At 32.7% G+C, this 12,550-nt stretch overlaps 1 protein-coding gene across 7 annotated transcripts in view; it reads right to left on the bottom strand.

The window, feature by feature from the left end:
• Positions 1 to 12,550, bottom strand: part of SEMA5A (semaphorin 5A) — a 340,995-nt gene that overhangs the window by 193,520 nt on the left and 134,925 nt on the right. For all 7 annotated transcript variants that reach the window (XM_082753180.1, XM_082753178.1, XM_082753176.1 and 4 more), the window contains one exon: positions 6,484 to 6,529. In XM_082753180.1, coding sequence (XP_082609306.1) covers positions 6,484 to 6,529 — 46 coding nt within the window. The remainder of the gene's footprint in view (positions 1 to 6,483; positions 6,530 to 12,550) is intronic.

Raw genomic sequence — 12,550 nt, 5'->3', positions numbered from 1 at the left:
ATTTGCTATATGATAGAAACAAACAGTCTACCATCTGAAAGGGATCAACAAGAGGAAGTATTGTGCAGAAGTAGAACTGTGATATGCAGATGTACAGCAATTTGTTTTTTAAAAAGAACATTCTCCCCTCAGCACCATCTTATACAAAAGGTAAGAGTTTAAACACCTTTTCAAGTTTTGCTCATCCATAGCACCTAAGCAGATGTTTGCGCTTGCTCTTCCATCTTCTGGTCACTCTGCGATTTGCTCATCTCAGTCTTCTTTGAAAAAGTTTTGAGCACTAGTTGTTCCTTTTGCTTCCAAAGTTCTCCAGGAAGAATTTGTGGAAATCTTAATGACAAACTAATGCTAACTTATCTGGTCTGGTTGTCCATTTTTCATTCACATACCCCAAATGCATACATGAAGGGACAAAGAATAAATAATATTTTAGTGGCTGATGGTCCCTTATGAGAAAGGAGGAAAGAAACCCATAATAGGGAGGAATGCCTTCTACTCCCCTCACCCTTAAGCAGTTATCAGGCACAGAAGGACCCAGTCTGAGTGTTTGTTTGATTGGTTTGTTCTTGTTGTTGTTTTTTTTTTCCCCTTAGGGATCCAAATTAAATGTTAAATCTCATTGTACTCTGGGTTTTACCAATGCCAACCTAAGCCTATAACAAGTTAAGGATATCCTCAGGTTAGTTTAGTTCCCATATGCTTTTGAGTGTGAAAACAGAGAAAGTTTTTCTTGCATCTTGTTTTCCACACAGGTAGCTTCACCCCTAAATAAAATGATGATTCATTAGGCTTTTTCATGTATTTCCCCAATCAGACATCCATTTCCACTAATAACTAAGAATATGCAACACAGAAATAAATGGACAGAAGTACAGTCTAGGAAAGCTCTACAGAAAAAACATCAAGCTGCCTTTAAGAGGTTCAATTTATTTTGCAAATAAACAAAATAAGGAAATTAAAGATTAAAGCTCAGGTTCCTTAACTTTATCTCTGAAGGTGATGTTCATTATAACAAAGTTTTTAATATCAGCATAAATTAAAGATTTAATTCTATGTGATGAATTCTCACAAGCTTAGGGCACTGTCCCAGAAATGAACTGTAAGGAGAGCCTTAGTGTTTTATGCCTCTATTGGAATGTCATTTTCTCTAGACTGGGCCAAATCACCACATAGTCAAAAACATGGTTATAAAAGCCTTTCACAAAAGACTTTATAAGCTCCCACTTTGTAATAGCAAGCAATTGTAAAAAAAAAAAAATAATAATAATAAAATAAGGTATTAGGTAGCAAAAATGTTTGCTACCTAAAAGTATCAAGTATTGTTAAAAATATTCTGCATTTAAATTTCTAAAGTGTCTCAGGTTCTAATTATGTATTTACCTGTAAAAAAAAAAAAAAAAAAAAAAAACAAAACAAAACAAAAAAACACTAATTCTCAAAATCAGCTTCTCTCTTTGCTTAACATAAGAAAACAAAGTATATATTCAAAATATATAACAAATTAACTCATTATTTAGCCTACCATCTAGGCACTGATGACTTATAAAAGTGAACAATCTTGTATAGGAAGTACTTCAGACACTCTAGAAACATGCAAACAAAATCAAGAATTCCCTTTAGTTAAAGTCTTTCTCCAAAGCAACTCTTTTTCCTGACAATTCATAAATCCCATCTTGCCTTTACTTCCCTGAATACCTCATTAACCATTACATTATAAATAAATAAATAAAATCAGCTTAATACTCCAGTATTTAAACTTAAATAACAACAATAATAATTAAGAAAAAAAAATCTCCAACCTTTTTGGCTTATGTGAAAAATTTGACTCTTTAGCAATAAACTGAGGCTAAAATTGCCTTTAAAAATTGACTTTGAGGTATATGTATTTTTAACCAAAAAAAAGTGTTGATTCAGTATGAGCATAAAACCTCAGGAGAGTTCTATAACTACAGGAGCAGGTGGAATAGGCTGATTTTAAACCCTCTGGGCATTTCAAACTGAGAATAGGCTTCACAGCCAAAAGATTCAGATGAGAAAGGTGAACCCAAACAGTAAATAAAAGCATTTTTAGGACACATGCTTACAAAGATGGCACAATTGTCCTAAAAAAATGTTACAAGACAGCATGTATTAGCTTTTCACAACCCTGATGAAATGTACAAATCTTCATCCATGTGATGAACTTTACAGATGTACCAGCAAACTACTCAGGGTTCAGGGAGGCAGACACTAACAAATCTTTGAATTTAGAAACATTATTTTCTTTTTTTTTTTTTTAAGTTGAAAAATAAAGACTTTTGTTACAGCCATTCTCTACATAAGGTCAAAGTCCCTCTATTAATCTTCATACTGCCTAGATGCCATAATTATTCAAACTTTTTTTTTTTTTTTTTTTTTTTTGACCACTATTTAGATTTCTGATTTTGCATTTTAAGAAATATAAAAGATTTCTCAAAAAATTCAGGTTTCATCTTGGCCAATGTTTTTAGGCAATGTTCTTCTATTACTTGAGGTGAGAGATAGCAAAACAAAATTCACAAATGAAAAACAAACAAGCCTTCAATAATAAAACGAAATCTATGAGGCTACACTGTAGTAAGTATAAAATATTTGGCATTCTACAACCACAACCCAATCAGGGCTTCTTTTCTAATCCATAATCACCATACACACATTGTTCAGACAGCCAGCTTTGAACAATTTGACTCTCAGGCTTCTCCAGTGAGAGCTTTAAAGGGCTTTAACTCTTTTTATTCTTCTTTATTCTCCCACACACAGAAAATTGCTGAGACACATCAAATACCAGTTTGCTATAGACACCATCGTATTGAACTTGCTCATTCAGACAATAGGCTTTTCCTATAAAGTACAGAGCACAGAACCATGACATGTCAGATGACATCTTTGATATATCTACAATGGGCAATGACAGCTCACTAAACAGTCCTATCTCATTTTAGATACACATCCTGTCTGAGGCAATCTATTAACACTAACTCTCACTTTTACAGGGGATTAACTTTCACTAAAGTAATAGAAACCTTTTCATAAATGAATTTCTGTTCTGCATTTCTTTTGTGAGAACTTGAATTTTAAATGTCTTTTTTTTTAAAGGAAGGTTATCTTGCATTTCAAACTATTTTCCAGTTACATACTTAAAAAAAACAAAGCACATATATATATAAGCTTTTTTTTTTTTTTTTGCAACAAGTGTTTAAACAAGGAGTCATTATTGTACTCTGTTCCTTTGTAGAGAGTTTTCCCATTACAAAGTTGTACTTGATAATACTGTAATGTCTGATAATATTACAGTGTCTTTCTTTTAAAAAATGTAATGAAAATTGTACAAGATATACAAGGATATATTTTTTATAACTCATTCTTACTATTCCAGTTTGTTACATATAACATGAAACATTAACATCTTCTCAAGAGTAGCATGTGGACAAAACCAAATAACCTATTCCAATAGCTATTTAAACATGGCAGATGGGGAAAACTTATTTATTACAGAAATAACTGAGGTGTACCACTGGTTGATTAAATGTTAGGTATTCCCTTTCTTTTCTGATAGAAACATACTATAAGAAAAATTAAACTGATGAATCAAGGTTAAAAAAAAAAAACACAAAAAAACAAACACAGCAATGTAAACAAAATAAACAGTTATAAAAATCCAATTGAAAACTGTAGAAAAGGAAGATGCAAATTCTAACAAACATCCTTGCTTCCATGCTGGAAGCATCTGCTTTGGATGAGAAGAGTCAACAATTTTCCTCCCTCTTCACACACATGATAACAAAGATAGAGCTTGAGTAATTTTCTAAAATAATTAAACAACAGGTGTATAGGTTGTATTGTTTCCAGCCCTTTCATATTGTTATTTTTCCACACTGAAAACATCTTACAGCTAGCACTTCACCATGTACCTTTCTTTCCAGATGTGAAAATTAACTTGTGAAACACCTACAAGTTTTACAAAAATTGATTCATGCAAAGTAATCAAAGAAACATAAATGGAAAAATTAAGCTTAGTTTTTATATATTATGACAACTGCATGAAGAATAATGCTAAAAGAATAATTCTGCCAGTACAATAAATATAGTACAGTAAATACAATCTTGTCTTTAGGTGGGTTTCAGGTTCAAAGCCGCCAAGTTTGAATTCAAAGCTTCCTTGAGAATTGTTATGGTTGCTTAAATTAATAAAGCTTTCACACTTTCTAGTGTAAGACTTTGAGAGATTCCCTCTGCGTCTTAACATTTCCCAACAAATGCTGAAAAAAGTTACGGAATCTACTGAAATTGTAAGAAGAGTTCAGACAAGTAACCCCCAATGATGACAGAAGTGGTGATCATGATCCTGGTCTGGGGGTACCAGTAGAGACTAGATGACCTCTCAAAAACACTCCTAAACCTATTTTTATGACTATATCAGTGACTGCAATCATACTTTCCACACAGGACTACAAAATTATCTGAATTTGTTGCACAATGACTTTGGGAGTCATAAAGAATACACCTTACATTACTTGCATCAAAACAAAGGCTTCAAATATCTCACAGCTGACTTAGAGCTTCCATAACAGGCACATTCACCAGCCTGGAAGACTCCAAGCAAATATGTTGGAGAAGGGCAGCCCTGGAGCCCTCTAACAGGACCAAAAGGGTAGCACAGGGGAAGAAAAGGATAAAAAGATCTGTGAAGGACAAATATGGAGATTTCATAACGGTAGAGAACAAAACAGGGAAGAAAACTTTGAAACTCGGAGTAGCAGCAGTAGAGATATGCTGGTAAGAGAAAATAATGACATACTTTGTTTTTTGGAAATACAATCTCATCAAAGGGAGAGGTTTAAAGATACAGAAGTAAACCAATGGTGTTACATCATTGAAGACTGAATAAGAAATTCTACCAAAAGTTAACTTGAGAGGACTGTTTGTTTAAAGGCTTCTGCATATTCATAAAACCAAAATCCAGTAACCTCGTATAAAATCAACATTGGGATTTCTCTCCTAATTTTATATTTTTTTTGCTGACCCACGTGGGTGTTGGTTAGTTTAGCACAGTTATAAACTTCCGAAATCTATGGATTTCTCCTGCTTTAGTGACCTCAGCCAACTGATACTTTTTCTAACAGAGGAAAGCTGAGAACTTTATTTTGCTAATTCATAGGTATAAGTTCTCAGCTTTTCTCTGTTAAAAAAAGTACAACAGCACCATCAGAGATTTTTCTGTGCATCCTATTAATAATCTTCATGGCTTAACACAAATTATTAGCCAAGTTGTCTAGTATGTCACACGAGTAAACAATCTGAATTCTGGGTACTAAAAGTGCACGTTGCATTGCAGCCTTAAGCACTAGCAACAGACAGACTATTTATAAATACTGCAATTTTGGTTAATTATAAGCCAACTTCAGATCTTGTTTCTAGTAAAGGAAGGTAAAGGAAGACTTCAAACCTAATTAAGGCATACACACAGTGTTCTACAAATCACAAAGATAGTTTTACCTCAGTGCATTTTACTTTTCATTGCTTAACTATTTAGTATTACTTTGTGAAGTAATAGCTACAGTACTGAATATAAAGCTAGTTTTAAATTACGTAAATTAAAAGATTATGAAAAAACAAATTTCAATTTCATTGTGATTTTCCTATTACCTTACCTCAGTAAATTAGACAACTTAATTAAACTTACTAAAATAACTCTTACAGCCAAGAATACAGGCATGATGAAGGTTACAGATGATGCCAAGGTTAAAAATAATGAAAGAAAACCCACATAACCTAACCAAGGAACACCACTGAGGTGTTTAGGAGACTGAGGAAAGATGTGACTGCTTGTATATGATAAATTCAGTGTGGAAGTCATATGAAGTTCAGGGTACAATAAACCGATCAGGGATTCACACTTACCTATGACACCTAACCACTTCTAAAAACCTTTAATTTTCGAATTCCAAGCTCTAACAAGTTTTAAACAACAGATAGCTGCCTTTTACACAATACTTCAATTCTGACACTTATGTTCACACCAGATTTATTCATTGAAAGTTTGCTGCTTGATTAGTCTAATTTTTCTTTAGCAAGTATGAATTCACTTTTTAATTTATCATTCTTTTAAAAAAATTGTTATCTTCTCTATAATAATAATATAGCCTGAAGAAAGAAGCTTTAACAAAATGCACAATAAGTTAAAACATTTTTCTGTTAGAACATAATCCTACCAGCCTCCATTTTGTACAGATCCTCTCTAATAAAAATCACAGCAGAGAGTAAAATAACATCAGGTCTGTATGGCCTCGGACAAACACTAATCTGGAGTTAAAATGGATAATACGATTTACATAATACAGCAAAGAGGACAAAAACAGATGCATACTTATCTGTGGTTATAAAGCTTATGAATATATCTTGATTATCTGCTTTAAAACATCTGCCTAACCTATATCATTCAAAGAAAACAAATGTTAAACATACCTGAATTAGAGAGAGATCCTCAAGCCGCAACCTGAAGAGGTAGTTTCTGGGGAAAAAAATCAAAAAAAAAAATAAAGTTAATTGTTACTAGTATTTAAATAAAGTTATAATTAATGAATATTAAAGATTAAAAAAAAAAAAGAGAGAGAGAGTCCTTACTCCCAGTCACACTAACTTCTTTCATGGACTGTCTTCAAAACATTTCCCTTTGCCTAAAGGCTAAGGCAATTTCCAAAACAGAGTTTCAGTTTGAAGGCTGTCTATGAAATAAAGTATCTACACTGCATATCTATACATCCAAAACATATGCTCCAGTCTCCCCTTAGAATCAACAAGAAATACTGTTTCAGCAGATTCACATGATCAATGTTAGATGTCTAAATAAGAATAAGATGACACATAGATTAAAGCTGTCTATCTCTCTCCACAATAATGGCAAGCTTGCACAACAAACTCAGCCACGGATATGTAAAGTTTGAATTTAAGGATCCCATTACAAAGAAGCATTTATAGAAGCCACAGAGTTTTCACAATTCACTGAAGTCTTGTCATTACCTGTTTTAACTTCTTTGAAATCTGAATAAGTTGTTTTTGTTTTGTTTTCCTTTTACATCAGAGCTACACATGTACAAAACCTATTTAACAAAAATCCATCTTTTTACTACAAAAATATTTCTCACTCCGCTTTTGCTCTACTACAGTATTGCTATACCTACACAAGAGGATTTCAGGTGAACCATGAAGAAGATGCAGCACAAAGGCACTGCTTGAAATCCATGGAAATGATGGGTTAGGTTACTCAGAAAGGTAACTGTGTCCCTCTGACCGAATACTTTCTTCAGCGTGTACTGTTACACCTCTTCCAATAAAACAGTTCTGGTGGTAGCCCCCATAATTTCAGTTCACAGAACTCATACAAATGTATGAATAGCACACCAACTTTGAACTGATTTCAGCAGGTACATATCTCTAGCAAATACTTTTTTTTGTAGTAGGTCTAAAATTTCTTACATCCTCCATTTCCATATTCCTCCTGCCCACCTTTCCCTCTTCACTTTCTTTCTTATTCTCTTTTCATATCCATTTTTCTTCTTTTCATTATGCCTTTTAAAAAAATGCACAATCTCCTTCAGTTCCCTTTTTTTATTGTTGACCTTATTTAAAGCCATTCCGCCTTACCTAAGGTCACTACAGAGTGATTGTTTTATAAAGAAAGATAAAAAGGAAGGAATTTTGAAACATGAAAATAAAACCACAAGTAATTTAAATCTATTCATAAAAAACATGTAAGATTAATTTTTTACGGATTCCAACAAATTCTTTTGAACAAAGTAACTGAAAACAGGCAATAAAGAGATTACTAAATTTAAATTTTAAACTTGAATATTTTGCAATATTTGCAAACTATCTGCAATATTACACCCATGCAATTGGTAGACGTATAATAGAAATTACAATGTGGATACATTTTTTATCATAATAATTCAAACTCTTTCCAAACAGGCGTGAGATATTTCTAATGGGTACAGATGGTTAGGACCTGTTTTTTATGTCTCTAATAAACATTTTAAATGAGCCTCAGAACTTTAGACACATCTTGTGTCTAAAAAATGAAAAACATTATTTGAAAAATCATGCATCTCAGAAACACAACCTCTATCATAGTTTTATTTATGGACTCTGGTGTGCATGTCTGTGCATTTATTTATTGGCTCTAGTACATATATGGCCATCTTAAATTGTGTATGTATAGGAATTAAATCTATCTATCCAAGGGATATTGCTATAGGGATAAAAAATAATAATAATAATAAAATAAAAGAGGCAGACTAGCAAAGGCAAAAGAATATGAGAAAGCAGAACATTTGTTATTAGAACAAGGAAATCACCACCACCTCCAACAAGCAAAAAAAATAATTGAAGCACATGTGTTTGAGTCATGAAGAGAACTGAAACAGGCAAACAGTGAAAATGGTACAATGTTTACACAAAGCTTCATCCACAAACTAAATGCAAATTAACTCGAAAGATTCATTGGAAGTCAGGCGATGATGCATGCTGTCTTTCTACCCTATCTATACTATCTCTGTAAGGACAAAAAATACCTTAATGGTTTTAGTTTTCTTCAGAAATTTTCAACAGGGAATATACAAGTACATATACTAAAACAGTTCCTTATCTCACTGCGTATATGGAACAACTTCCATCAACCGTCACTGACTGTGCTTCTTTCTCTCCAGATATCAAAGTTAAAGAGAACTGCATCTTCACTGCCATTGCAAATCTTTCTTTCATTTACAGAAACAGAATAACTCCTTTTCTTCCAGAGAAGTTGAACTGTATCCCCAGCAGGTATAAACTGTTTTCTTAACTTGGTAGTATCAGAGTCACATCTCACTCTACAAATAAATGCAGTCTCTGTTCCAAGATAGATGAGCACAGTCTCATCTCATACTCTTGGTTTTCAGGTCAGTACTTCACATAGTGTACATGTACATATATGTACATTTTGGGTACTTCATCTTGACATATCTACTGAATATTTATTACTGATGTATCATCTGAAGACTGTGATTAAGAAATAGCATATTATTAATGATGCCTTTCTATGGTATTTCATTATTATATCATTTCAACCTTTACAATTTGTCCCAAATTGTAAATAAGTAAAACAATGTTATCCTGTAGAAAAAGAAAAGCAGTTTTGTTGTTTTTTTTATTATATTTTTCCCTACAAAATGAAATTTATATCCTATGCAGTAGAGCACAGCATTATTATATTTCCACATTAAAATATCCAGTGAAATTAGAAATATTGACCCCATAAGTATTAGGAAGACTAAAATGTCTATGTTCACATGAACAAGCCAAGAGCCAAAACTAACTACTGGACATCTTTTAACTTCCTGTTGTTGCCAATAAATAATTACTTTTTTTTTTTTTTTTTTTTTTTCTCCAGTTTCACAAAGCCAGCAGAAAGAAATGTAAGAAGAAAAAATCAAAGTGCAAGACATTTTAAAAGCATTAAACCATTTCAACATAAAGGTAAATTGGGTAAATAAAGAGCATAGAGTGACTGTTACTACAAGAATAAAGCTAGGACTACTAGAAAATTAGCTACCTAGATAGCAATCAGAATTGTTCCTATAAGAACATCTCCACTTAAGTAAAACTAGCGAGACTGCATTAAGCTTAATAAATCCAATAGTTTAATGTACAAAACTCATTAAAAAGAGACATTTGGAAAAAAAAATCTATAAAAAATAAAAATAATGTAACTGATAGTAAAACACATATTGGAAATTTATTATGATAGCAATAAATTTGTCAGCCCAAAGGAAAAGTCAATGCCAAAATTCATGATATATACAGAGTCATTATACCCCTCATGAGAGAGGTCACAATGCTTATTCAGTTATGTTGTTGAGATCGTGATGTGGATTGCTATTTTTCAACCTCCGTTTAGATTTATTCTACTGCATGAATGCTTCAAAGGCAACAAAGGATGTGAAATAAAAAACGACCAAGTAATTTCGGAAGCATAGCTTTAGACCTTTTAGCACATAGGTCTGCCTCTTCTGCAAATATGGTGGTAATAAAAGCAAGACAAATACAACATTACATGCTGGAATTAAACTAATTTGACACTGGCTGTAACTGGTAAATGTGTTTCAATTTTGTGCTTAATGAATGAGGAGAGCAAATCCAAGCAGAAAGACACTGTAATGAGAAGAAAACACAAGTGCAAGACAAAACAGAATTTTGAGTTCCTTCAGCAGTTAATAAGCATTTTGTTTTGTATTATGGTACTGAACAACTTTCCTAGCTGAACTATGGTAAGTAAAATGTAGCCTGCCTAAACTCAATAGCAAAGAATTCCCCTTGTATCAGTGGAAATTGAATGAAGCACCACAAAAAGCATTCTTTAGTGCCCTCCTTTAAAGTAGTGTATTCCAGTCTACTACAGTGAATACATTTAGCATGACTACAGATAAAAGCATAGAAACATACAGCAGATCAATTCATTTTGACATGGACTTCTTAAAATTAAAAATCCATAAAGAACTGAAAGCGCATAGTGTTTATAATGGGTGTTAAGTCTAGCACTTTAGTCTTTTCTTAATGAAACAGAAGGGCATAAAATTCAAACACAACAACAATAAATACTGTTGATAAATACTGTTGCAATGAACACAGACGTGAATTAAAGGAACATTAAGGTGGCACATACCACTTCAGAGAATGCACTATAAGCTCAGGTTTTGGAAAAAAAAAATAAAAAGATAAAAAAAATAAAAATTGTAAGATAGCAAACAAACAAAAAAGCATGCTCCATTTCCTCTAAAATTGATAGCCTAAATCAAAAACTCAAGGCATGACCATACAGATATTGACAAATCTCCTGGAAATAAAACAGTAGAAGATTCCTTCCTTTGAACATCTTTGAATAAATTAATTCACATGAAGGAATAAAATTTAGCATAATTTACTGGAAGGAAAAAAAATATTAAGAACAACAACAAAAGTATAAGCTCTTAAGGAATCAGTTAGTAACAAAAATTCACAATTCCATGATCAAGAAAGGAAAGATTTTGGTAAAAGGCAATTCTAGTTTTGCAATGTAATAAAAGCAGCAATTGGAAATAAACAACAGGAGGAAAGTAGATAAATTGAAAGTTATGGTGTAGAAAATTGATTTGGTTTATTAAGATATTATAGAAAAAATACGAGAGAGAGCTAAGGATAATATGTCAGAAATAAAATAAACCTAATCCAAGTGGATTAGGTATCTATTATATGACTATTACATGACTATGAACTATTACATGAAAAAGGTCAAGTTACAATAACAAAAAGCAAAATGGTGAGTAAGTAATCCTTGTCTGGATTTTGCAGGAAATAGAAGTCTTATATCGCATGAGAATAATAAATTAACAAGCTTGATAAATGACAAAGATGTGAAAATTGCATATACACGAATAAATACTTTCAGGCTACCAGGTAATGTTTGTTTGACTTAAAAATTTTGGTGATCTTTGGTCTTTTTGACCTGCTTTAATAATTTCTAAAATTACAGGAGATCATGAACAAAAGGTGATAGGAATGAAAGAAACAGGCTACAGGAATGAAAGACTACTCAAGTTTTATCAATGTTCATAAGGACAAAGAGGAAGACTCAGGTTATCACAGGCTGATCAGTGGGCACCGAGCTTTGCAAACAGAAAACTGATAATTCTCTGACAGTTACTTTTCAGGATGAACAATTTTTATAGTACGTGGCTCCACATGCAGCCTTAGCAGTGACTCAAGATCCTAAGTCATAAAAAAGTCCTGTACAGAGGACCAACAGTAAGGCATTGCTTCTACATATTTCTTGCCAAGTACTTCTCCAGAAAAAGCAGAGGGGTACCAGTGGCCTGCCTCTGCAGCCCTGGAGCTCACTCTTCTTCATGCCATCTCAAACACAGATTACTGTCTTCTCCTGTCAGCCCATGCATCTTTCAGACAGCACTTGGGTTCCTCAATGGATCACTGAGTATTTGTCACCTCTGGTCCTCTGATGTCTTCAGATCAAAGTTTTCCTGATTATTATGTTTTAAATACACACTCGTTTGTGAACTTGCTCAGCTATTCATTCTAACTGTTGTCAGGTTCAGTTTTATCCTTAAATATTACCTCAGACAAAACATTAACTGTGTATTATATAACTGTGGCTGACAAAAATTTTTAGTACTCTTTTATGTTGCAACACATATCTCAAAGTATATGCCCCCAGATTTTATGTTTTGGCAGATATGGCATATATTATGGAGTACCTTCCCATATAAATAGCCAAGTAAGTTCTCTGTAGTCTTGTTACTATTTCACTGTTTAAGAAATTAATTAATTTAAAGTTAAATTTAATTTTGCTGTTATATCTCTTCCAAAAAAAAAAAAAAAATCAAATCAAAACAAACAAACAAAAAAAACAGTAACGGGAATAGGCTTAGATAAACATAGACATTTTAGACAGTTCATACCTTTTGCAGCCTCCTTTCCCATAGTAATCAACTTTGGCAAGTGTAAT

The sequence above is a fragment of the Aythya marila genome (genome assembly GCF_965140915.1).
Source record: "Aythya marila genome assembly, chromosome: 2".
NCBI lineage: Eukaryota > Metazoa > Chordata > Aves > Anseriformes > Anatidae > Aythya > Aythya marila.
This window is presented reverse-complemented; position numbering and strand designations above follow the sequence as displayed.